The sequence below is a fragment of the Megascapheus bottae genome, chromosome 2 (assembly GCF_031878675.1).
Source record: "Megascapheus bottae isolate mThoBot1 chromosome 2, mThoBot2.hap1, whole genome shotgun sequence".
Classification (NCBI taxonomy): Eukaryota; Metazoa; Chordata; class Mammalia; order Rodentia; family Geomyidae; genus Megascapheus; species Megascapheus bottae.
The window spans coordinates 90,563,798-90,589,886 of record NC_143510.1 but is presented as its reverse complement, the minus strand read 5'-3'; the positions used below and the strand labels follow the sequence as shown (position 1 = coordinate 90,589,886).

Genomic DNA, 26,089 nt, shown 5'->3' with positions numbered 1-26,089 from the left:
GAGAAGATGGGCAACTCAAGCCATGCTGAGGGCCAGCACTGAGACAGTGACACACTTGCAGTCGCTGGTGGGTTCTGAGTGTGATTCACTTTATTACTATGTCACCAGACGTCACCACCGTCGCTTGGTTCACCACAGATGGAAGGGTGTTGGTTGGGGGGGGGGGGGCACAGGGCCATTTTGGAGAGACTTAACCAGGTGGGAGGGGTCTAGAGTGGGGGCCCAGCACAGGGCCACCCTTCGTCACACACGCACACACACACACACACACGCACAGATATATTTACGGAGCCTTATTTTATACATCTTATATATAGAAAATAGATATATTTATACTATTCACAGGCAGTAATGCTGCAGGAAGAACCAGGGCTCCCAGATAAGGGCTGAGGGCACCCGGGGTGGCATGTCAGGTGGGGCAGCGCTGGGAGACAGCTGGACCAGTCCATTCTCCATCAACTCCGGGTGGGGGGGGGGTTCTCCCTGTGCTCCTCTGAGTGTCAAAGGGATCTTGGGCAAGGCCAGGGGTCCCCAGCGTAACCAATGAGGGTTCTTAGTGACCCAGAAGCCCTGGAGAATCACCTGGGAGGAGAAGGCGGGGGAGCTGTTGGAGGAGCCTCTGGGAGTTAGTCCCGCATCGGGCTGGGAGTCACCCAGGCAGGACAGCCTGGGCATCAACTTAAAAGGCAAAGGTTGGGGTTGCCACACCTCTCGCTCTGTGCTTGACCGTGAACAGTCCAGTTTTCCTGGCCCTCTCAAGTGGTCTCAATTGTGTGGTGCCTTCTGTGCTTGGTGGGAGGAGCGGTCAGGCTGCAGGCGGCCCTTCCTCAGGGGCAGTGGAGCAGGGAAAGCGAGAGCGGTAGGGGTACTGGGTGGTACTGGCCTGGGTCTGCATCCCTATGAACCTCCCAGCCATGGAGTCAAGGAGCCCAGGTGTCCTAAATTCTCCCACAGACATCTCATGCCCTCTGTCTCATGTCCACCATGACATGTCCCCACCCGTGTCCCTTATGGCGGCAGATTTCATCCAGACATGCACCTGGGCTGGGCCACAGGAGAAAGGGAGGATGTGTCCCAAGGTGACAATCCACACCCCAGCGGGGGTCTGGGCAGAGCCGAGCTGGCGCCCTGCCTCCCAGCCCGGCACGGCTGGCAGCTGATCAGTGCTCGGCACCTGGGGTTTCCAGGGCCCTCCAGCAGGGGGCTTAGGAGGGAACAGGCAAGGGATGGGTTGTCCCCCAGCCTCCTGGGACACGATCACACAGAACCATCAGGTGCCAGAAGCCCCCCTGCAGCACCCTGCTCAGGCTAGCAGATAACCTGTCCCCAAGCTGTTTCTTCCAGGGGAACTGTGGAACTGTGACAGAGTCCCTTCCCCTGATGTGACAAATGATAGTCAGCACTCTCCCAATACAGCTGCCCCTTGAGCCAGGCCTCACTGCTCCGTAATGTTCTCTAAGCCTCAGTTTCCCCTTCTGTTCATTGATGCTCCTTCTTTCTCCTCTTGTCATCCTAGGGTCTTTGCTGGGAGCTACGAACATGCGGTGCAATGTGAAATTCCTCATAACTGTTCAGTATTCATCTCCAAAGGGCCCCAAGCTATGGGAAGACGGGGCCCGTCCACCCACCCCCAGTCTCCCCAGCATGGATGCCTGGTGGCTGGAGCAAGCAGTGGTCACCTGCCTGTAAGGCCCTGTGCAGGAGGTGGGGTGATGGTGCCAGAAGAATCACCATCCCTCTGCCCTGCCCTGGGGGATCGGCCAGGGCACAGCATCATGTGCAAAGACCCTACTTGCCACAGCTCAGAACCTATTGCTGTCAGGCTCCAACCCTTGAGCCTCTCTTGCTACCCTCTCCCTGCCCTGCACAGCACTCTCCCTGTCCTCAGCCCAGGCTGCTGCATGCCAGCTGACCTGTGGACTCCACAGCCCTGTCCTCAACTATTCTGGCCCCCATGGACCTTCCAGAAGGCCAGGGAGGACAAAACCTAGGCCTACACTGCTCCAGATCACTTGTGTCCTGGGATGTCCCAAGGGTAGGATCAGGCCCTGCTGGGTGACCAAGAAACCAGCTCCAGCTCATTCACTGGACCCCAGGCCAGCTCCAGCACACTGACCACTACCACCAGGGCTGGGAAAGGGCTTGGAGAGCTCTCCCAGAGGCAGGCTTGGCTGGCCCACTCTGGGTGGGCTCCCTGTGGGACAGCTCCTGGCTTAGGAGGGAGCTCGAGGGGCAGGGTGCAGCAGGGGTACACCAGGTCCTAGGCCTGGGGTCTCACAGGCACAGGCCCCAAGGCCTCCCAGGGTGAGTCACACCATGGGGGTGGGGAAGGGGGAGGGCAGGCGGGCGCTGTCAGCTCTGGGCTATCTTTGTGAGCCTCACCTCCTCCCAGCTGCCCCAGTGCTAGTGGCCTCTCAGGCCACTTTGTTCTCAACCGTGAACTTGAGGCAGCTCTGCCCACCTGACAGGCTCTGGGTGGCCTGCAGACATCACATTCATCCTGTGAACCAGCTCTGGGCAGCCAGACTTCCCGCCATTGACCCAGTCCACCTGTCCCACTGTTCTTGCCTCTGTCATCAACAGGGCCACCTCTGCACCTTTCTTCCACCACCCTGCCAAACACAGGCCTGGCAGAGCAGGTGCTCAGTGAATGCAGGAGGACACAATGAATGGATGCCAGCCCTGCCCTCTGCCCTCTGGGCCCCCGTTGGGCACACACCCTCAGACACACTTGCACACACATGGGCGCCCCCACAAGGGCTGCCCCAGCCCCACTGCAATGTGGAGGCTGAGGAGGTGTTGGGCTGGGCGGGGTTGCCAAGAGGGACAGGCAGGGCAGGGCGTGGGGAGGGGCAGGCGGTCCAGGGGTCAGTAGCCCTGCGACTGGTAGCCCTGTGGCTCGGAATCGAAGGCATTGGCCGGCTGCTGGTAGGTGCCGCCCATGCCGGCGGGGTCCGGCCCGGTGCTGGGCTCCGCATAGGGGGCGTAAGGCATGCTGGAGTCCTGGCTGGGGTCCATGTAGTCCTGGGAGAAGAGGGCCGAGTCGGCGCCAATCTGGTACCGCTGGAAGGCCAGCACAGCCTGGCCCGCCTGCGGTGGGTCCGGTGGGGACAAGGGCAGGTAGGAGGGGTGGTTAAGGGAGAGACAGACAAGAGCACTGTGTTAGTAATGGTTAGTAGACAGGATGCAGACAACAGAGCTCAGAGAGCCTCACAGCACCAGGCTTGACTGGGCAGGGCTGTCCCAACAGCATCCCTCCAATGTCTAGGAACTACATGTCTGAGATAAACCTCAGAAGCCACTGTCACCAAACTGTTTTTTCTTTGTCAGTCACGAGGCTTGAACTCAGGACCTGAGCACTGTCCCTGAGGGGATTTTTATTGTTTTTGTTGTTGTTATTGCTTTTTTTTCTTTTCTTTTCGTGTGGGGCTTGAACTCTGGTCCTTGACACTGTACCTGAGCTCTTCAGCTCGAGGTTACCACCCTACCTCTTGAGCCACAGCGCTTCTTCCAGCTTTCTAGTGGTTAATTGGAGATAAGAGTCTCTCAGTCTTTAGTGCCCAAGCTGGCTTTGAACTGCCATGCTCAGATCTCAGCCCCCTGAGTAGCTAGGATTACAAGCGCGAGACACCAAGCCCAGCTGTCCCTGAGCTTTGGTGCTCAAGGCTAGCACTCTACTACTTTGAGCTACATTGCCATTTCTGGTTTCCTGGTTATTGGCTGGAGATAAGAATCTCACAGGGCTGGGATTGTGGCTTAGTGCTAGCCATGAGCAAAAGAATCTCAGGGGCAGTGCCCAGGCTCTGAGTTCAAGTCCCAGGACTAGCAAAAGAAAAATGTCTCACAGACTTTCCTGCCTGGGTTGGTGTGATCCTTAGATCTCAGCCTCCTGAGTAGCTAGGATTTATAGGCGTGAGCCACCGTGCCTGGCTTTTTATTTTTGCCAGTCCTGGGCTTGAACTCAGGGCCTGAGTACTGTTCTTGGGCTTTCTCAAGGCTGGAGCTCTACCACTTGAGCCACAGCACCACTTCTGGCCTTTTCTATGTATGTAGCACCGAGGAATCAAACCTGAGTCCTTGTGCATGCTAGGCAAGCACTCTACCACTAGGTCAAACTCCCAGCCCTCAACCAATTATTTTCATGTCCACTGTGGAGAGGTTCTAGAAGCCCACAGCTGCTTTCTACATTGTTTTTAGGTGTTATGTGGCATAGGGAAAAAGATATTTTAGTTGGACAGAGAACTTGATATTCTGTCCTCTTGCAGCCAGGTTGGTCATGTAACTAACTTTTGGTACCTGCCATGCTCTCTATTCTACCCTTTGATGGGAGGCCTAGAATGCAGGTGTGATCACTGGTGCTCTAGTTGCTAAATGGGCCATGAAGACCTCTGAAGCATCACGTCTGCCCTGCTTGGGCTTTCTTTAAATCATTGGTATTTGAGATTTTTGTCCTTGCTGTTGACCCTGATTGTAGCGGAAACGTTTTGTCAAACAAGTTTGGGAAACAGTTCAACAGAGTGACACAAGCTGCAGGACCACAGAACTTGTCAGAGCCCTTTTTACTATCTGCTAGAACCCCAAAAGGAAACAACAGAAGCAAACGCGGCCGCTGGAACCCTGGGGTGCAGTGCATATTTGCCCTGCACGCCGCCCGCTTCGTATCAGTAAAGGAGTGGGACTGTGGTCAGGAGTGGGGCACCCTTCCCACTGAATCCCGCCTCCAGGCCCGCAAGGAAAGCTTCTCCAGAGGTCTTTGTCATGTGCGGGCTGGAAAGACGAAGGCTGAGAAATGTCAGGGGAGTGGGTACTGAACCCGGGGTCTCCCCCTCCCTGGCTGCAGCCCCCCGGCTCCTTCCCTGCAATCAGGCCCCTGAAAGAGCACTAAGCCCTCAGGGTCCTAACGGGCTGATGGGGGACAGGTAGGAAAGTGTGCCTAGGGTTCGCTTCTAGAATGTTCTAGAAGCCCAGAAATTAAATACTAAAGAGCCTTTAGGTTACCCTTTAGGGAACACAGCTTAGTATCCTCTCTCTTTTGCCAGTCCTGGGATTTGAACTCAGGGCACTGTTCCTCAGATTTTTTTTTTTGGGGGGGGGTCATGGGGCTTGGACTCTGGGCCTGGGTGCTGTCCCTGAGCTCTTCAGCTCAAGGCTACTGCCCTACCCCTGAGCAGTTCAGCTCAAGGATACCACCCTACCCTTGAGCCACAGTACCACTTCTGGTTTTTTAATGGTTAACTGGAGCTAAGTCTCATGGACTTTAGTGCCCAGGCTGGCTTTGAACCGCAATCCTCAGATCTCAGCCCCCTGAGCAGCTAGGATTACAGGCGTGAGCCACCACGCCTGGCTTGTTCCTGTTTTTTTTTTTTTGTTTTTTTTTTTTTGCCAGTCCTGGGTTTGCGCTCAGGGCCTGAGCACTGTCCTTGGATTTTTCTCAGGGCTAGAGCTTTACCACTTGAGCCACAGCACCACTTCCAGCTTTTTTCTCTTTATGTGGTACCGAGGAATCAAACCCGGGTCTTCATGCATGCTAGGCAAGCACTCTACCACTAGGCCAACCTCCCAGCCTGTTCCTGAGCATTTTATACTCAAGGCTAGTGTTATAACACTTGAGCCACTGCTTCACTTGTCTTTTGCTGCAAGAGCCTCAAGGTCCTTCCTCGCTGGACTAACTTCAAATTGCAATGTCAGATCTCAGCTGCCTGAGCAGCTAGGATAGGCCACCAGTGCAGGGCTTCCCCATCTCTTCTGCAGTGCTAGGACAGAACTCTAAGCAGGCTAGGCGAGAGTTCCACTGCGGAATTCTCCCAGCTAGGAGGCTCCTGTGGTCCATCACAGGGAAAGCACCAAAGCGGGGGAGGGCAGACAGGCCCAGAGCAGCTGGGTAGAGGAGTGAACGTGGCACCCTGAGGTCCTGCTATTGGGGTTTCAGAGGCTGAGCTGTGGAAGCAGGGGGGGGAGGGGCTGCTGGGAAGCCAGGAAGAACACACAGGAACAGATGACAAAGCCTAAGGCAAGGTCCTCAGCCCTGATCCCCTGTCCTCACTCTCTGCCTCCCAGACAGGGGCCAAAGGTTTGAGCAGATGACCTCTGTGGGCCCTTGGGGAGAGGCCTGGTACTGGCTGGGCTGGGCTGCAGCGGGGAGGCAGGTAGTCCTTCCCCAGCCACTGGTCCTAGGTCTTGGGACTCATGTACTCTGTCAGGTTTCTTCCGGGCAGCAGGCACTGAGCACTGCACACCTTTTCTGAGCTCAGCCCTAGTGAGGCTGGGTGTGGCTCTGGGGTTTCAGCTGCCTCAGTGCCCACAGAGTGGAGGTAGGGGTGCTGCCCAGACATTGAGTGCCACAGAGGAACTGGGATGGCAGAGGGCTCAGCTGGAGAGTCTATGGGAATGTCCCATAGGCATGGAGAGGATGGGTGGATGGATGAGCAGAATTTACACTTACTGAGCATCCCTGTGCCAAGTCCACATTGCCCTTGGTCTCTCTGACAATTGCCTCAAGAAGCTGGCCTGTAACCAGCGGCTACTTCAGGGAAAATGGACAGAGGCTCAGAGAGGTAGAGATTGGTTCTAGGTTGCACAGCAAAGGACCAGGAGTCAGACTGTGTTCTGACAGGCTGGGCCAGCCAGCCTCCAGGAAATAGCAAGACCAGGCCTCACACCAGAGCCTTAGACAGGCAACCAGTCAACAGCTGAGCTCCAACTGGGAACACCTCCTGGCAACCTGTGTTGCGTGGTGGAGCCACTCATCTTCTACCAGCCTGTGGCCCACCTGGTTCTTCCGGCCTTCCTCTCCCCAGTCTGTGAGCTCCTGAGCCAGGGACCCTATCTAATCCACCATAAGCACAAAATAGCTGCTCAATACATGTTTACTGAATGAACAAACACAAAAAATAAACACAGGAGATGACAAATGAATGAACAAATGAATGAACAAGTAGAAAGCTGGGCTGGTTCCTGAGGCCCACCTGCCTGCCCTGCAAGGGGAGGGGCTATGGCTGGGCAGTGGCGGGGAACAGAGTGCTGTACTCTTCCTGGAAGGAAAGGTCCTTCAGTCTGCGCACGGCCAAGGCTGCGGTCAGGCTCTGCCGGAGAGAGCAGGGATGAGGCCACCGGGGACGTGTGAAGGACAGCAGTGTCCCAGAGACGCAGGACTGCCCAGGCCCTACAGCATCTGTCCAGCAGAGCTGCAGACTTGGCTCTGAAAGTCTCATACCCACTCCCTTAGGCTCCTCTGCGAGTCGCACCCGTGTGGGGCCAGAGCTTTCAAATGTCCCACTTTGGGGGGTCAGGGGTGCCTTCCCTGCGCTAGAATTCTCTGGGTCCCTGGGTTCTTCCTGCCCAGGCCTAAGAGTTCAAGGGCCGACCACCTGAATCACAGGTCTTCCCTCCACACTACTGTACTGAGGGCCTGGGGTCTGGAAGAAAGCAGGTATGTGGACCTGAGACCGCTTCCTGTCACAGCCGTAACGACAAGCATGTGCCACTGTGCCTGGGGCCAGTGGAAAGGGGGTCTCAGGAGCCTGGTTGCCTGGGCTGGCCTCTGGCTGCGATCTACCCAAGTAGAAGACCTGAATACAGGGCTGGGAGTTTGGCCTAGTGGTAGAGTGCTTGCCTAGCATGCACAAGGACCCAGGTTCGATTCCTTGGTTACCCGCATACATAAAAAAAGCCGGAAGTGGTGCTGTGGCTCAAGTGGTAGAGCTCTAGCCTTGAAGAAAGCCTAAGGACAGTGTTCAGGCCCTGAGTTAAAAAAAAAAAAAAAGTATCCAACGTTCAAAAAATAAAAAGCTATAAATAAATAATCTAAAAGTTTAACCCAAATACATTACCAACAACATCAAGATCAGTATTCATGCAAAAATTCGTATTTTGGCTTTTGGCTTCACTGGCAAAACTAAAATGCTGGCTTCTGAGCATGAGTCTACACCTCTCCGTTCCCAGATGGGGCGATGAGAGGTACAGCCAGGGCAGTCTCTTTGACCCTGAGGCCGGGCTTCTTTCCAGATTGGAAGCTTCCAAGTCTCCCTTCCGGTCAAAGCCCCCCATCTTCCTATCCAGGGGGAACATGAGGACCACCCCCAGAGTGATGGGGTGCATGGCCCCAGGAAGGCATCTCCAACCCAGCAGGGGATGTCTTGACCTGGAAGCCGACCACACCTGGGGCCCAACAGGATGCTGGAGTAATGGCCAGCAGGCACCCTGGGAACAGAGCAAGGCCTGGGCTTGGCTTGGGGGTGGGGGGCTCAGAGGGCGCATACTCACCCAGGTGAAGATGGAGAAGAAGGAGAAGGCGATGGCGGCCCGGGCTGCGTCCGTCCCTTCGTTCAGTAGGTTGTCCTTGGGCTTGGACACCTGCCACTGATTGGCCAGGTAGCAGAAGCCCACAAACCAGAGGAAAGCCCAGAAGGCTGGGGGTCCCAAGGCAGGTTGCACAGGAAGGGGGACACAGGAAACAAAGGAATAGGAGACGTTCACAGGGCAGCTCCCACCCCAGCAGAGGTGAGGGGCAGACAGAGAGGCCAGAGGACCAGCAATCATCCAGTAAGTGAAGACAGAGATGACAGCACAGGGTCAGGCCCAAGGAGGGGGGGCGGGTAGTGCCAGGGCAGTCCATGGTGTAGGAAGGATAAATGGGGTATGGGAGGGGAGGGAGGGAGGAAGGGAGGAAGGGAGAGAGGGAGAGAGGGACAGAGGGACAGAGGGATGGGGGGGGAGGAGGAGAGGGGGAGAGAAGGAGTGCACAAAGTTAGGCTGGCAGGGCTCTGACCTCTGGACTCTCATTTCCATCCACGTCCCTCTCTTGAGCCCCACAGCCCACCTGATGCTGGCTGCGGCCCTCCACCTCTGACTTTCACAGAACTGGGGGTAGGAGGGGAGGCAGGGAAGGGTGGTCACTGGGGGTGCTGAGGGGAGATATGGTCTTGCTGTTCGGATGTGCATGCAATCTGACAGCCAGCGCTTCTGAGACCTGGGCTCAAGGCTTGGTAAGTTGGGCCAGGAGCGGCTCAGGACACGCTGTGTGTGATGGGGAGTTGGGTGTAGCGGCCCCACCCCACAAAGGCACTGCTGGGAATCTCTGGGCTCTGTGGAAGTGTAAGAGCCTTTCATTTAGTTCTAGTCCTTCCAGAAGGTCTAAGGAGCCCCCAGTCACAGGCCAGGATGGCTGAAGCTTGACCCTGGAACCCCAGGGAAGAGCAGGGCACTGCCAGAAGCCCTGTCAGATGGGACAAGGGGGATCCTGGGGATTCACAGGGTGAGGGGCACGGGGTTCTCCAAACCTCAGGCCTCAGTTTCCCCACATGGTAGGTGGGAGGGCCTCCACAGACTCACCCGAGACACCGATGTCAGACAGCACAGCCTTCTTGCGGTCCTTCACGCTGCTGATCTGCGGGAAGTAGACATCCAGGGCCAGGTAGAGCAGGCAGGTGAGGAAGGCCAGCACGCCCACGGCCACGCCGTAGCTGCAGGCGTTGGGGTTGCGGTTGTAGATGCAGAACTCCTCCCCGTCCGTGGGGCTGTTGAGGTAGCCCTCGTTGACGATGGAGCCAAACACCACAATGGAGAACACCTGGGGTGAGCCAGGACAGGACACCCACTGACACTGCTGTCACCCTGCCGCCCGCCCCTCTGTGAGCTGGGATACACTGAAGGGAAGGCAACCAGCCCTGCGTCACACAGCACAGGAAGATCCATCACTTCCTCGCAGTCTCCACGAACCCAGCACCAAGACCCCCTAGGGCTGGACTGCACCCTCAAATGGTACCTTACAGGCATCCTGGGTATAAACCTGTCAAGCCCCTCGCCCCCCAGGCCAACTCCTCAGGGGCTGCCCAGCCCCGCGGTCCCCTCCAGGGGCCATGTCCTGGCCTCACCCTTCCCTGTGGTCAGGGATCCCCAGGCCCTGGCCATTAGACAGTAGATGAAAACCAGAGTCCCACCCTCCCAGCATGTCACCATGCTGCCACCTCACTTAGACTGTCAGTCACCCCTGCAGGACAGCAGCAGGGATGGGCCTAGACTCTGCCACCCACACCCAGTGTTGCCAGCTCCCTCGGAGGGCGGCCCAACCTGGGGGTCAGACTCCACCAGACAGCATTTGGCAAAAAGCAGTGGGATATAGCTTCTTCTTCCCTTTTTTTTTTTCCTCCAGCCCTGGGCCTTGAACTCAGGGCCTGAGCACTGTCCTTGGGCTTTCTCAAGGCTAGCTCTACCACTTGAGTCACAGCACCACTTCCAGCTTTTTCTATGTATGTAGTACCTAAGAATAGAACCTGGGTCTTCGTGCATGCTAGGTAAGCACTCTACCACTAGGGCAAACTCCGGGCCCCAGGGATATGGCTCCTAAGGATGGATCATGTTGGCTCCTGCCTGGCTTGTCCCTTGCCCCCTGCTGGCTTGATGGAGGTCAGCTGCCACATTTGGAGCTGCCCCATAGAGAAGTCTGCTTATAACTGAGGAAAGTCGCTGGTGGTGGGCGAGGAGCTGAGACTCGCTTGTCAGGAGCTGGCATGGTTGAACCCCACCAATACCACACAAATCATCATGAATCTGGATTGGCCCTCAGTGGAGCAGTCGGATGAGGCCACATCCCTGGCTGACATTGAGGCCTCAGCCTAAGGGACCCTGAGGCATCAACACCCACAACACAGATTTCTAACAGAGATATGGTGAGATGATCTATGTTTGCTCTTACAGCTGTAAATTTGGAGACAATTAGTTATGCAGCAATCACTAACTAGTACATCAGCATCGTCAGCATTTTGTAGCAGAGGCCCTCAGGGTGCAGGTATTATGAACATGCCCAGGAAACCAGACTGTTAGGGCCAGGCTTCTTCCCCGGGCCACTCCTTTTTCCTAAGTTACATTAGGAAAGCCCTGGAAGTGAAAGTATTGCTCAAGTAGTACAGCACCAGCCTGGGCTACAAAAGCCAAGGCCCTGAGTTCAAACCCCATCCTGACACACACACACACAAGAAGGCTCAGCCCTAATGTGACCTGTAATGAGCCAGAGGCAGGAGCTGAGGGGAGTTGCACTTGTCTCCACTTTCCACTTTGCTAGAATAGGAAATCAATTCCAACAGGAGCTGGGAAACCAGGGGAGAGATGAGCAGGGGAAGCCCTGCAGGGCAGCATCAGAGCAAGGGATTCAGCAAAAGTCTAGCCAGTGCTTCAAAGCCCTCAGGAGCTGAGTGTGGTAGCATATGCCTGTAATCCGGGCACTGAGCAAGCTGAGGCAGGAAGATCCTTTATGGAGGAGGTCTGGAACTGCTGACACGGGCGGCAAGGCAGGCTCTGCACCCTGGCCTCATGGGCCCACTGCCAGTCTGACTCTGCACAGTGATCTTGAGCTTGACTGGGAACAACTGCAATGGCTCAAGGCTGTAACAGACTACCACTTGCTCAGGAATCCAAGGCCTGTGCTGCCCACCACGAGAACCAGCAGAGCAGAGAACCAGCAGAGCAGAGACGCTGCTAGGTGAGACAGTGATTCCAGGCACACAGGAATCCGTCACGCCTGCCAGGTTCCCATCAGAGGACTGCAGCCACGCTCTGGGCCTGAGCCAAGTAATTGAACCTCTCCGAGTCTTGGAGAAATGAATGAGCTCAGGACTAGGGCATGCTCTTAGCATGTGAGCACTGGGTTCTGAGCTCTCTTTGGGGAGAACTGCACACAAGCACATAGAGTGTGTAGGCCTCAGAGGACTGGGGTGACACTGAGGCCATAAAGAAGGAAAAGCACTTGTGAGCCTTTCTAAGACACTGCTGCTCTCTGGGCTGGAGGGGGAACAGAAATAGACCCTCTTCAAAAGCAGGAACAAGGAGCCTTCCCAAAGGCCAGAGAAGAGAAGAGGGAAGCAGACACAAGTCCAGAAGGAAGTCCAGGCCTTGGGGAATGCAGCAAAGGGGGAACCATTAACTCCAGAGTCCCTAGAGAGATGACACAGGAAATCCTCAGAGGGGCCTGGAAAAGAGCTGGAGACCACATGTTCCCAAGAGAGTGAAGAACATCAAAATACCTCTGAGCCAAGTATGGTGACACACACCTGTAATCCCAGAAGCAAAGGCAAAAGGCAGAACCAAAAGGCCTGGACAAAGTTACACAGATCATGTCTCAAGACAGACTAAAGCTGCGTGCCAGTGCTCATGGCTGCATCCTCGCTAGTCTGGAGGCTGAGATCTGAGGATCTTGTTTAGAAGCCAGACCAGGCAGGAAAGTCCACAGACTCCTATCTCCAACCAACCACCAAAAAACTGGAAAGTGCATCTGTGCCTCAAGTGGCACTATTCTTGAGCAAAAAAAGCTAAAGGACTGAGTTCAAACCCCAGGACCAATGTATTAAAGAAAAGAAAACAGACTAAAAAAAGAGAGCTGGGGAGTGGCTCAAGTGGTGGAGTAGCTGCCTCACAAACATGAGGTCTTGAGTTCAAATCTCAGCACCAGCATGTGATCACCCTCAGAGGCCAGGGCCCCATGCACCAGTGGCCTCGTGCCTGGGTCAGCCTCAGCACAGGCTTCGGGCTTCTCGGTGTATGGCACCACATTAGAAGGGAGACCATCTTGACCGTGTAGGACAGGAAGCTGTCACGGGGTCCTCTCTGAGCCACCAGGTTCTGCATGGGTCAAGAGGGGTAACAGCTACACCAAGGCCCCCAGTCTCACCCACCAGGTGTGCAGCCACCTGGAGCAAGGCCACTTGGAGTGAGCCTATCAAGAACAAGGGACATTCGGGGTACCACCGCAGCCCTCAGATCTGGACACAGCTCCAGGCAGAGGAACCAAGAGTGCCAAGGCGGAAGGCATGGTGAGTGGGACAGGAGAAGGATAGGGCCTGGCAGACTCTGGTGGGGACCCTGGCTTTAGAGGAATGTCACCAAGGGCCCTTGGCGGTGGTGACACAACCTGGTTGTGGAGGTCCCCTCCAACGTGTCCCCAGCCTGCAGCTTAAAGGGCACTGGTGGGGCCAGGAGTTTGGCCTGGTGGTAGAGTGCTTGTCTAGCATGCACAAAGACCCAGGTTCAATTCCTTGGTACCATATACATAGAAAAAAGCCAGAAGTGGTGCTGCGGTTCAAGTGGTAGAGCTCTAGCCTTGAGAAAGTCCAAGGACAGTGCTCAGGCCCTGAGCTCAAGACCAGACTGGCAAAAAAAAAAGAAGAAGAAGAAGGAGGAGGAGGAGGAGGAGGAGGAGGAGGAGGAGGAGGAGGCGGCGGCGGCGGCGGCGGCGGCGGCGGCGGCACTGAGGTTCTTACAAACAACCACAGCTTCTAGGGCTGCCCCGCCCCAATCTGGGCCTTTCCCTGGAACTCTGCTCCTAGCCCCTCACACTGGGCTTGAGCTCAGCCACCTTCTCCATCTGTGCTGTGAGCAGCCGTGGCTGGCTCCTCTGCATATGCAGGGAGCTCAGTGCTCCTCATCCACAGACCACCCTGCATACAGGGCCTGGCCGAGCGCCAGCCCATGTGAGAGGCTGAGGACACAGTGAGTGCAGGACAGGAAGGTCCCTGTTTTAATACCCAGGCCCACTGTCTAATACACAAGTCCTGGCGAATGTAATGAAGAAGTAAAAAGTAGGCGGGGAATGTGGCTTAGTGGTGCAGTGCTTGTCTAGCCCGCATAAAGCCCTGAGTTTGATTCTTCAGTACCACATACACAGAAAGAGCCAGAAGTGGCCCTGAGGCTCAAGTGGTAAAGTGCTGGCCTTGAGCAAAAGAAGCCCAGGGACAGTGCCCAGGCCCTGAGTTCAAGTCCTAGGACTGGAAATAAATAGATAAATAAAGTAGTGCAGGGCTGGGCCTGTGGCTTAGTGGTAGAGTGCTTGCCTAGCATGTATGAAGCACTGGGTTCAATTCCTCAGTACCATATACACAGAAAAGGCTGGAAGTGGTGCTGTGGCTCAAGTGGTAGAGCTCTAGCCTTGAGCCAAAGAAGCTCAGGGACAGTGAAGAAGTGAGGTCACTGAGGTAGGCAGGAGCTTCAGAGTCAGGGACGGGGCTCAGGAGCCAAAGCAGATGTAAGATGTAAGATGTGACTTCTGGGAAGACCACTGGCAGCCTGGAGGGGGGCTGCAGGAATTCCTACAGCATTGAGGAAGCTAAGGGCCTGGGGGAGGGGGAGTGGCAGGCAGAGATGGGAGAAGTGATCTGGCTGTCAAACAGACCCTGAGGTTAGAGCCCCCAGAATTAAGGAAGAGCAAAGGGAGGTGGGAGGTTGGGCTCAATAACAAGAGTAGAGGCCTGGGAGAGGCTCAGGTAGGGACCCACAAACTAGTCTTAGTAGTCTCCTGACCTCCTGCAGAATTCTCTCAGCTCTCCAGCTACCACATGCCCACCTAAGGAGGAGCCCTAGAACAGGGGCCATGGCCCCAGGTTATGGCTATGGCGGGGACAGTGCTGAAAGGGGCTTTCCCTGTGCTACGTGGTGCCCTGAGGTCACACTGCAAACTGCCAGGGGGACCCTCACCCATCCATGCCACCAAGCTGGCCACCACTGGAACCAAGTTTCTCAGAAACCAAAGCCAGTGCCCCATGTCACACCAGTGACTTAGGGTCAGATCTGCAGGGACAAGGAACTCCCAGAGCAGTGCAAGAAGACACCAGACAACCGGAAACTAAACCAGAGTGGAACTCTACACCAGCGCTGACCACAGAGGCTCTGGGGGAATTCAGGCAACCAACTATGACAATACAGGGGAACAGGGACAGGTGATGGCACGGCAGGCTGGTCACACACCTGGGAAAACCACATCTCCCCTGGGGATAGAAAAGCAGCCCAGGTACAGAGCCAGGTTTCTGCCTTTTCTTTTTTTCTTTTTTTTTTGCCAGTCCTGGGCTTGAGCTCAGGGCCTGAGCACTGTCCTTGGACTTTCTCAAGGCTAGAGCTCTACCACTTGAGCCTCAGCACCACTTCCGGCTTTTTTTTTCCCTATGTATGTGGTACTGAGGAATCGAACCCGGGTATTCATGCATGCTAGGCAAGCACTTTAACCACTAGGCCAAACTCCCGGTCCCCTTTTTTTTTTTTTTTTTTTGCCACTTGTGTGTTTGAGCTCAGGGCCTGAGCACTGTCCTTGGACTTTCTCAAGGCTAGAGCTCTACCACTTGAGCCTCAGTACCACTTCCGGCTTTTTTTCTAAGTATGTGGTACCGAGGAATTGAACCTGGGTCTTTGTGCATGCTAGGCAAACACTCTACCACTAGGACAAACTCCCAGCCCCGGTTTCTGCCTTTTCTACATCCCAACTCATCTCTTCAGAATCGATTCCAGGGGGTGGGTGGTACAGATGCAGAGCACAAGGAAGCTCAGAATCGGGGAATTTCAGGATCTTGGGGGGTTGGATTCAGAGACATAAAGAAAGAACCAGAGGGGCCAGGAATGTGGCCTAGTGGTAGAATGCTTGAGGAAGCTAAGGGCCTGGGGGAGGGGGAGTGGCAGGCAGAGATGGGAGAAGTGATCTGGCTGTCAAACAGACCCTGAGGTCTACCTAGTGGTAGCATGCATGAAGACCTGAGTTCAATTCCTTGGTACCACATACATTAAAAAAAAAAAAAAAATCTAAAAGTGGTGCTGTGGCTTTTTCCTTGAGGAAAAAGCCCAAGGAGAGTGTTCAGGCCCTGAGTTCAAGCCCCAGGACTGGTTAAAGAAAAAAAAGAAGAAAAAAGAAAAAGAATAAAGAAAAGAAAGAACCAGAGACCCCAGAAGTGCTGAGGCCTCAGTGACCCCAAGCATCTGTTTGTCACCTCTGCGGTGTTCCAACAGGACAAACTGTATGAAAATTCCGTACGGCTATCTCCACTCCGCAGTGGTAACACTCAGGGAATTCCATGGGATGGGTAGCCGGCCACACTCCCCCCCCCGCCCCCCCCGGAGCCCGAGCTGGCCCGTTCCTCTGGGGCTCTTGACAGTCATGTGAGCAAAGATGGAAATGGAGGTTCACACCTCCTGCACCATTCCAGAGCAGAGCCCAGGATCAGCACAAGACCAAGGAGGGAAATCTGCTAATGGCCAGGGGCAGGGCAGAGGGACAGGCCACCCCCCTTGGTGACCAGATGGTACTCTCGCAGAACCTATGGGGTGAGCCTGGGGCCACGGGCGGGGCTCTAGGGAGGAGGTGCCCAGCTGGCATCGGGGCGACTAAGGTCACTGCCCAGCCAGGAATTCCCAAGGAATTCCTTGCTGTGAAATGCAGGTTGGCTTTTCCCCAGACAAGCTTGGAGAGGTGACATCTGGAGCCTCACGGTCCTCAAAGCTGCTAAGGCACCATCTTTCCACCCTGAGTGGGAAAGTCTGCCCCCAGCCCGGCAGCAGGAAGAGCTGTGGTCCTGACCTCGGCTGCCCAGTGATGCTCCAGCCCTACCGCTGCTGAGAAAGCCCACCCCACAGGGCAGCTGAGGTCCCTGAGAGGGCCTCCAGGCTCACCTCCCTACGCCTCTCACGGCCACTCCATGACCCTCATCCACAGGTTACCACTGCCTTCTGGCCCCAGGCCAGGAAGAGAAATCCACCCCCCCCCCCCCCCGTACCCTGTTCCAGCCCCCCTTACATGTCCTTTCCTTTCCCGTTTTCCCTCTCTCCCCCTCTCTCTTTCTCTCTCTGGAGGCAGAGTGGGGTTTGAACTCCATGTTAGATAGGCACAATACCACCAGTGTGTGTGTGTGTGTGCGCGCACGTGCACACACCAGGACTGGGGCTTGAACTCAGGATCTTCCATTCTTTCTTGGCTTTCTTATTCATGGCGGCCCTCTACCACTTTTGACTTGTTGCTGGTTAACTGGAGTCAAGAGCCTCACAGAGTTTCCTGTCCAGTCTCACTCTAACCCGCAATCTTCCTATCTCAGTCAGTCTTCTGAACAGCTGGGATTCCAGGTGTGAGCCACTGGTGTCCAGCAAGTGCTGGAATTGTATGCAGAGCCCGGCTTCCTGCTGCAGCTCCGACCCTGCCTCCTGGTGGCCATGTTGAGGGACTAGCAGGCTGCAGAGGCTGCACTAAATAGCCCTCACCCAGGCTGGGAGTTTGGCCTCGTGGCAGAGTGCTTGCCTAGCATGCACAAAGACCTGGGTTCGATTCCTCAGTATTGCATACATAGAAAAAAGCCAGAAGTGGTGCTGAGGCTTGAGAAAGTCCAAGGATAGTGCTCAGACCCTGAGCTCTAGCCCAGGACTGGCAAAAATAAAAAAATAATAAATGGCCCTCACCCAGTCCTCAGGTCATGTGAGGGGAGCCTTGAAGCCAGCATAGCATCTCATGATGCGCTGGGAGGTCAGTAGCTTCCTGAAGTGCTCCCCTCAGAGCTGGGGCTGGGGCAGGGAGCCTCCTCTCCTCCCTGCAGGCCCAGCCTGGATTAGGAGGTAATCTTCTCACAGCTGACCCCCCCCGCAGGGCTCAGTCGGGAGGAGTGGGAGGGGTCAGTCCCTCCAGGTGCTGAGATGAACCCTCACCACTGCCCATCCAGTGGGGGCCAGGGGCCCAGCAGGAAGGTTCAGTGAGACTCAAAGGGGCTCTTGGCTGGCCAGAGCCTCCCATTCTGAAGCACCTGGACTGTAGTCCTGTGACCTCGAGGCCTTTGTCTTTTGGGGCACAAGAAGAGGAGGGGACAATGTCACCACCTATGACAATGATATAGAATTTGAGCCCCAGACTCAGTTAAGCCTAGACACTCCAATTGCCCAGGAGGTGGACACTACTGAACCCATTTTACACATGAGCTGGGAAGGACAGGGTTTACCATCCTGGCATCTCTATCTTCCTGACACTTCCTCATCCGGATTCTCAGTGAGGTGAGGCAGCCCCCGCCCTGCCCCGCCTTCCAAAAGAAAGGGAGAGGGAGAGAGGACACTGCTTTAAGAGTTACGGCCATCACTGGAGCAATGAGCAGTTAGGACAGAGTTGAGAGTAAACTGGGAAATCTAGGAAAGCCTCTTGGTGGAGGTGACCAAATGGGAATGTAGGTACGAGAATCGAAGAACAATGCTCACCTCACGCACATACTCACAGAACCCTCCCGAAGCTGGGTGGTGCCAGGGAGTTGGGGATGTGATGACAAACTCATGTCCTCCAGGGCTCGCAACCCCTGGGTGACTTCCACTGGCCTCTGTTGGGCAAGGCCTCTCAGCCTCTGCCGGGTAACTCCTTCTACCTGGCCTCTACTTCTCTCCATTCTCTGAGCTAGGTGAGTGCCCCCTTGCTTGTGGTTGCTGCTCACCCTCATTTTTTTTTTGCCAGTCTCAGGGCTTGAACTCAGGACTAAGGACTGCCCTTGAGCTTTCTCATGGCTAGAGCTCTACCACTTGAGTCACAGCCCCACTTCTAGCTTTTTCTGTGTATGTGGTATGGAGGAATTGAACACGGCTTCATGCACACTAGGTAAACATTCTAGCACTAGGCCCCGCTCCCCACCCCCCCCCCCCCACATTTTAACTAGATTCCCAGCTATAGTTCCCTCTCTGGGTGATGAGTCTCCCTTGGCGAAAGCCAGGCAGGGGGGCAGGGTGTGCTGGAAGAGTGAGGGGTGGCGGATGCTGTGTACTGTATGGGAGGGTGGAGGACATCTGGCTGCAAGCCTCGTTGTCCGGATTCAGGGGAGGACATGTGCATGTGCCCAGGTCCTCCCTGTCTGCAGAGATCAAGAGCAATCTGCCACAGGATCTGGCACCATGAAGGCCACGTGAAGGTCAAAGCTGATCTTGACAGGTGTGGGTGGAGCTGGGAGGAGCTGGCTGTCGGGGCGACCAGGCCTGCCTCCAATGGGGATAACAGCCACCGATAAGAGAGCGGATGGAGGAGGGGCAGGGCGGGGAGAGGCAGAGGCCAGAGAAGCTGCAGATGTGGAGAGGGGCAACCCAGGGGCTGTGGAGAGTGTGAAAAGGACCACCAATGACCAGATGGAGCATGGCCAGTGGAGAGGTTTCTGTGACACCAGGGGAGCGGCAGAGCTGGCCAGGAGGGAGAATGCAACTGCCCAGGGCTGGAATGGCATCCAGTCTGGATGACAATGACAATAGTCCAGCCATGGCCATGAAGAGTCAGGGGGGCCCTGTCCCCCACTTCAGACCCTGGGCAAAAAGGGCCCCACTGAGTGGCTAGGGAGACAAGGATTAGGGGATAGGCCAGGTTACAAGTAGTTTATGTAATGGGGTCGGAGAGGCTATGACTGGGAGGGGCTCAGGGGGGTCAGGACTGGGGACACAGTGCCCTATGGGTGCCTGAAGCCCCCCAGCTTGTGGGAGAGTCTACAGGGTCCTGCTAAACAGGCAGCTTTTCCCCTGGGAAGGGTCCCCACGTCCTGGGCCCCCCACATGCCAGAGGGGAGCTAAGGACAACCCCACCCTGGAAGACAGGGACATGGCCATGGCCTCACAGTCTTTTTCATATTGGGAGGTCTAGAGAGTAAACCCAGCAAGTGCTTGATGGCAGAGTGCTAATTCCTTGTGCTTTGTTTTTTTGGATGGAGGCCCTCGGGCCACGACACATCTCATCTTTAAAGATGGACAGAATAATTGTCAGTGGACACTGACTACAATACCTGACACAAAGGCAAAAAGATTGTTCTGGATCATGTATCAGGTCTACACACGTGAGGAGGCTGTGAAGGTGGGGGTGGGCAGGAAGAAGAGGAGGCTGGGGAAGGGGGAGGGGCTAGGGATCCAGTGTAAAGGAGAGTAACTCTGTGTGTGTGTGTGTGTGTGTGTGTGTGTTACCTCCCAAGGTACCGATTGCCTCCTAGAGTAGTGCCACCAGCCAGGAGCCAAGCCTTCAGCACAGGAGCCTCTGGGGCATCTCACAGCTCCAAAGCCCCCCACCTTGGGAGCGTACAAAGAGCAAGAGTGGGGTTCTTTAGGAGTAGAGGTGGGAACTACTAGCGCCATCCAGCTGTCTTTTTCTCATGGGATAAACAGGGAAACTGAGGCCCCAAAGCACTGGCATCTAGCTCACGTCACACAGCCAGGCAGGACTGGAGGAGGCTACCACAGGCAACTACCCCATGTTCCCACTGTCCCCTCCCCCAGGACAGCTGGTTCTTCCGGTCTGAGTGCCAAGGAGGCTTCTCCAACAGCCCTGCCATCTGCCTCTCCTCTCTTCCCTCCCTCTCCTCCTGGTTTTGTTCCTCTCCTCCCATCCTCCCCCGCCACTTCTTTCTCCCGTTTGCCCTGGGCTCAGGCATGCCCAGTAGCTTGGCTCACTGGGTCACTGGGCCCTGTAATGAGGCTGGGGTCCCCCGCGGGCTATGCCCCCTCCCTCCTTAGCCTCTATGTGAAGTGGGGATGGCAGGACACATGAGTTCACCACTGCTACCACCTTCCAGGCTCCCCTAACTCATGTCACAGAGGGGAAACTGAGGCTGGGATAAGCCAGGTCCCCCACAGCTTTCTTGGGTTCCCCAATCCCCAGGCTGTCCTGGTCCTCGAGGAAGCTCCCAAGACACAGCTAAAATCACGGTTCAACATCTCCCTCAGGTCCCCTCTTCAGGCATGTCCTAGACCCGAGAGACGCACAGCACTAAGGAGTCAGCCTCAGGCAGAGGTGAAATTCCAAGATGGACAATGGAAAATGCTAACCAGGGCTAGGGGACAGCTACGCCTGGTTCTGGAGAGGTCCACGTGCCCAGCCAGACACCCGGCCCCACAGTTCCAAGCAAGCATCCAGGTGGACCCTGGTGGCCCACACCTGTAATCCTAGCTACCCAAGAGGCTGAAACGTGAGGATCAGGGTTCAAAACCAGCTGGGGTAAGAAGGTCTGTGACATCCTTAACTTCAACTAACCACCACAAAAGCCTTAAGTGGAGCTGCGGCTCAAGAAGTAGAGCACCAACCCTGAACAGAAAGCTCAAGGAACAGCACCCAGCTCCTGAGCACAAGGCCCAGGATCAACATAAAACAAAACAGAGCCAAGCGCCAGTGGCTCATGCCTGTAAGCCTAGCACTGAGAAGTCTGAGGATGGTGGTTTGAAGCCAGCCTGGGGAGGGGCAGAATTGTGGCTCAAGGGAAGCACTAGCTGGAAGTTTGACCTAGTGGGAGAATGCTTGCCTAGCGTGCACAAAGACCTGGGTTCAATTCCTCGGTACCACATACATGGAGAAAGCTGGAAGCAGGGAGTGGTGGCTCACCCCTGTAATCCTAGCTACTCAGCAGGCTGAGATCTGAGGATTAAGGTTTAAAGCCAGCCTAGGCACAAAAAGACCTGAGACATCGATAATTAACCTCTAGAAAATAGAAAGTGGGGCTTGGCTCAAGGGTAGGGCAGTAGCCTTGAGCTGAAGAGCTCAGGGACAGCACCTAGGTGGAGTTCAAGCCCATGAACCACCACACCGTGTCGGGGTCCTTCATCCCTGGTCCCGCTCTACTAGTAGGGGGGATGGGGAAAAACACACCCTGACCAGGCCAAGTCGCGAGAAGGGGCCCACTGTCCTTCCACACTCAGCCTTCTTACCCCAGAGCACGAACAGAGACACCACGCAGCTTCATCAAGGCAGGAAGATCTCTCCCTTTATTCCCTAAATCCCTCCTCCTTATATTGGGTGAGGGAGCCTATCAGTATACAAGATGGATAGGACAAAGAGGTCCACGTGTTTTATCCCTACTATAAGCCTCAGCAGAAAGTTATTAGACTTGACGATACTCGGTCCCCAACAACACCGGACTTTTTTTGTTTGTTTTTTTTTTGGTGGTCATAGGACTTGAACTCAGCCTGGGCGTTGTCCCTGAGCTCTTAGGCTCAAGGCTACCATCCTACCCTTGAGCCAAGCCCCACTTCCCATTTTCTAGAGGTTAACTGGAGATAAGAGTCTCAAGTCCTTTTGTGCCTGGGCTGGCTTTGAACCTTGGTCCTCAGATCTCAGCCTCCTGACTAGCTAGGATTACAGACGTGAGCCACCGCACCCAGCTCTGGACTTCTTTTTAATTTAATTTTGATTTTTTGCCAGTCCTGGGGCTTGAACTCAGTGCCTGGGCACTGTCCTTGAGCTTTCTCATGTTACCACCTGAGCCACAGCACCACTTCTTTTTCTGTGTATGTGGTACTGACCTCCCCTGCCTCCTGCCCTGTGGTGCTGGGGATTTAACTCAGGGCTCACCCCACACACAGACTTGAGATCCTCCAGCCGCAGCCTCCCAACTGCCAGGATTATAGGCATGGCATCTGGATCTTTCTGGCATGAATTTTACAAACTCAAGTGCATGTGCCCTTGTTGGAGGAGCCCTCCAGGGTGGTGGTGAGGTGCAGGTAAACACCAACCCTCCCATTTCATCAGGAGCCTGATGCCAGGTAGAGTTCCAGCACGCCAGAAGGATCCGGTCACCTGAGACCTGGAGACCAGCTCCGATCTTTCTATAAGAAAGCCTGCTGCCACCAGACCTGCAGTGTGCAAGGGGTGGTGTGCAGAGGGCAGCAGCAGAGCCCATCAGCCCGCCCTAACCTGATAAGATGTCCAGCCCACAACAGAGCTCCCAGAAGACCAGAAAATCTAGTGCTGAAGTCTTTCATTTCCTGCATAAGGAGCAAGACATGTTTTTCTCCTCTTCTATTTCTCTCTAGATCAGCCTTATTATACTAAAATAAGCCCTTGCTAAAACTGGGCTAGAAATGTGGCTTAGCAATAGAGCACTTGCCTAGCATACATGAGGCCCTGGGTTTGATTTCTTACATAAACAAAAATAATGAAAAATTATATACTTTTGTTGGTGGTTGGTCATGAGGCTTGAACTCTGGGCCTGAGCATTCTCCCTGAGCTCTTCAGCTCAAGCCTACTGCCCTACCCCTTGAGCCACAGAACCACTTCTGTTTTCTTTTTTCCAATATTAATTGGAGGTAAGAGTCTCACAGATTTTAGTGCCTGGGCTGGCTTGGAACCAAGATCCTCATATCTCAGCCTCTTGGGTAGCTAGGATTACAGGTGTGAGACACCATACCCAGCTGATAAATTATATTTCAAAAGTAAATAAATGAAAAAGAAAGAACAGGGGTTGGGGATTTAGTTTAGTGGAAGAGCACCTGTCAGGTAAGTGCAAGGTCCTGAATTCAGTCCTCAGCTCTGGGAAAAGAGAGAGAGAGACAGAGACAGAGAGACACACGGGGCGGGGGGGGGGGGGAGAGGCTGAAGGGAACATAGCACTGCATGAATGGCCCCAATGGCAGTGTTTTCCCTCCTCCAATTTTCTCAGTTATGGTAAAATACACAGGACATTACTGTCTTCACCATTCCTTTTTTGGTTGGTCATGGGGGGCTCGGGCCCAGTCCAGGCCTGGGCACTGTCCCTCAGCTCTTCAGCTCGAGGTTACCATCCTACCCCTTGAGCCACAGCACCACTTCTGGTTTTTTAGTGATTAATTGGAGATCAGAGTCTCATGGACTTTAGTGCCCGGGATGGCTTTGAATCTGGATCCTCAGATCTCAACCTCCTCAGTAGTGAGGATTGCAGGCGTGAGCCACAGTGCCCAGCCTGAGTTTTGTTGTTGTTTGTTTTGTATGTTGTGTACCGGTCTTAGCATCTGAACTCACATGAACTCAGTCTGGGTGCTGTCCCTAAGGTTTTTTGCTCAAGGCTAGTACTCTACCACTTGAGCCACAGCTCTAGTTCTGGCTTTTTGGGATAAGTACTTCAGCAGCTTCCCTGCTTGGGCTGACTCTGAACCCGTGATTCTTGAGTCTCAGTCTGTGGAGTAGCTGGGATTACAGCTATGAGTCATGCATGACCAGCATTCATTTCGGTTCAACTATCACATGAGATTTTCATATTTTTCAATAATCACTGGTTTCTGATTTTGCTTTTTTTTCTTTTCCTTTCTTTGTGTCAGTACCAAGGTTTGAACCCAGGGCCTTGTGCTCTCAATTAGGCTTTTTCCCCTCACAGCTGATGCTCTACCACTCAAGCCATAACTGCAGTCCAGCATCTTACTGGTTAATCAGAGATAGAGTCTTGAGGACTTTTCTGCCTGGCTGGCTTCAATTCTTGACCCTGATATCTCAGCCTCCACAGTAACTAGGATTACAAGAGGGTCACCTGCACTTGCCAAGTTTACTTACTTTTATTTATTCTTTTAAAGGTGTCAGTGTGCCTGTGTCAGATAGATAGATGCTCACCGGAAGAGGGCCTCTTGTATCTGGGTATGTGAGCAGGCATGGATGTAAGGGATTGGAACACTGCTCAGGCTGAGACCAGATGATCTTCGTGTCCTTTCTGATCCTGAAATTCTAGAGCCCCGCATTTTCCCCCACCCCAGGCTATGACAGGAAATCTTGGGTTCCTGTGCTCATCTTTCCTTGCGATTTCAGGATTTCAGGTCTCTCAGTGCTCTGTGTCTGGAGGGGCAGGTGGGGGAGGGGTACTAACTAGGAACCCATACACAATGGGTGCTCAGTCTGTGCTTGTTTTACTCCATACCCATTCATACCACATCCTCCACACCCTGATACACACAAGAATAAGCTCTCCCTGCGCTGCAAGGCCTAAGGTGACGTCACCTTCTCCATGAAGCTACTGGATTCTACAGCAGAGCCCCTCTCCTGCCTCCCTCATGGCTTCTGCCTGGGGCACTTGGCTCCCTCCCCAGTGGGATTGTGGACTCGGGAGCACCAGTCAGCCAGTGTCTGAGTCATGCCACCTTCCCTCAGGGCCTGGCAGACTCAATAAAGCTATGCTAAATGAAGCCATCACGAGCAGAAATGACCCAAGAACAGGAACTGCTTGCCCACGCCCCCTCACAAAGCCTGTCTGCCTGTCAGAGTCTGGGAGAAGAGGAGGGCAGCACCCAGAGCTAGCCGGCCTGGCCTGGCCTGGCCTGGCCAGGTGTGTGGTTGTGGGGGAGGGGGGGGAGTTCCTACCTTTGCCTGAGGTCTGCCCTGCTTCTGGGAGCTGGGGACTGTCACCGATGCATGAATTCCGTGCCATCTCAGTGACATGTTGAGATGGCAGGACACAAAGCCCAATTGCACAGCTGCTTCCCCACCTTCAAGTGGCTCCCCTAGAGGGAACAAATCTACAAGCAGTCCAACCTACCAGACTCTCTAACAGCCCAGAAATGCTGAGGAGCCAGGCACTTCAGCCTGCCCAGGTCACAGCTAGCCCCCTCTGATTCCTGACAGTGTCCCTGCCCAGTGTGCCCAATACCTGACACTCCCGGTCTGGCAGCACCAGCAAGGGGCTGAAGGCCTACAGAGATAAAACCCTCCAGAGGGTTTCTCAACCACGATCAGCTATCCAGGAAGCCCCAGGCACTCCCTCCACAGGGCCCAGCAGGCGTCTTTGCTTGGGGTGCCGGAACACCCCCCCCTTACCAGCTCTGCCCTATCTTGCCCTCAGATCTGAGCTAAATCCCACTTCAGCCCTGAGGGTTCTTCCCTGCCCCCTGTCGCCCCCCCCCCCCGGGCTGCAGAACAGGCCTCTCGCTGGGAGAAGGGGCCTTCCTTCCAGAAATACCTGGCCCCTGTGGACGTCCAGGTGAAGACTGCAGGTGGGGGATGGGAGGAAGGCGCGGGGTGCAGGGTTGTGGGTCCAACAAATGTCACAGCCCAAGGAGGCCGCAAGGAAGCTCCTCCCACCCCTTCCATACGCCGGGAAACTGAGGCCGACCTTAACTGTGTCCCCGCGCTCAGCTCCGAACCGAATTTCTTCGTTTTGCTGAGCGGTTTCTAGGTGGTTCTCTCCAAGGTCACGCGGCGAGACTCAGCCGGGGCGGGGCGGGGGCCGCGCCCGGTACCCGGCGGGGACCCAGGGCTCCAGGCCGTCGGGGTGGACAGCACCCCGCCCCCCCCCTCCAGTCACGAAGCTCTCGCCCCTGCAGGCGACCCACAGCCAAAATGCACGCGCCTCGAACCCGGCAGCGTCCCGCGGGCGCGCGCCATTGAAGCCCCGCAGCTGCAGAGCGGCAGCCCGGAGGTGGTGAGGGGCCGGGGCGCGGGACGCCCGCCGCCCGCCGCCACCCGCCGGACGCCGGCCCGTCCTTACCCAGGACACGACGCGCAGGATGGTGTGCGGCTGCCGGACCAGCGTGTGGGGGTCGAAAGCGCCCCCGGCTTTGCCCGCTCCGTACGCACCCCCTTCCATCGTGGCTGCCCGGCGCGGCGCCCCCCGCTCGGCGCGCGCCGCCGACTCTT

The 26,089-nt window shown here is 55.3% G+C and overlaps 1 protein-coding gene across 3 annotated transcripts; it reads right to left on the bottom strand.

Moving 5' to 3' along the window:
• Positions 1 to 2,103: 2,103 nt before the first annotated feature.
• Syngr1 (synaptogyrin 1) lies at positions 2,104 to 26,079 on the bottom strand. 3 transcript variants are annotated; one of them, XM_090328732.1, is made up of 4 exons: positions 25,941 to 26,079; positions 9,331 to 9,568; positions 8,263 to 8,408; positions 2,104 to 3,090 (listed from the first exon to the last, which is right to left on the bottom strand). In XM_090328732.1, the coding sequence occupies exons 1-4, from the start codon at positions 26,037 to 26,039 to the stop codon at positions 2,869 to 2,871; spliced, it is 705 nt and encodes a 234-aa protein (XP_090184858.1). In that variant the 5' UTR covers positions 26,040 to 26,079; the 3' UTR covers positions 2,104 to 2,868. The 3 variants fall into 3 exon arrangements, with proteins under 3 accessions (XP_090184858.1, XP_090184859.1, XP_090184860.1); XM_090328733.1 differs by having other exon boundaries at positions 2,104 to 3,024; XM_090328734.1 differs by lacking the exon at positions 2,104 to 3,090 and adding an exon at positions 6,849 to 7,082.
• Between the last annotated feature and the right edge of the window lie 10 nt (positions 26,080 to 26,089).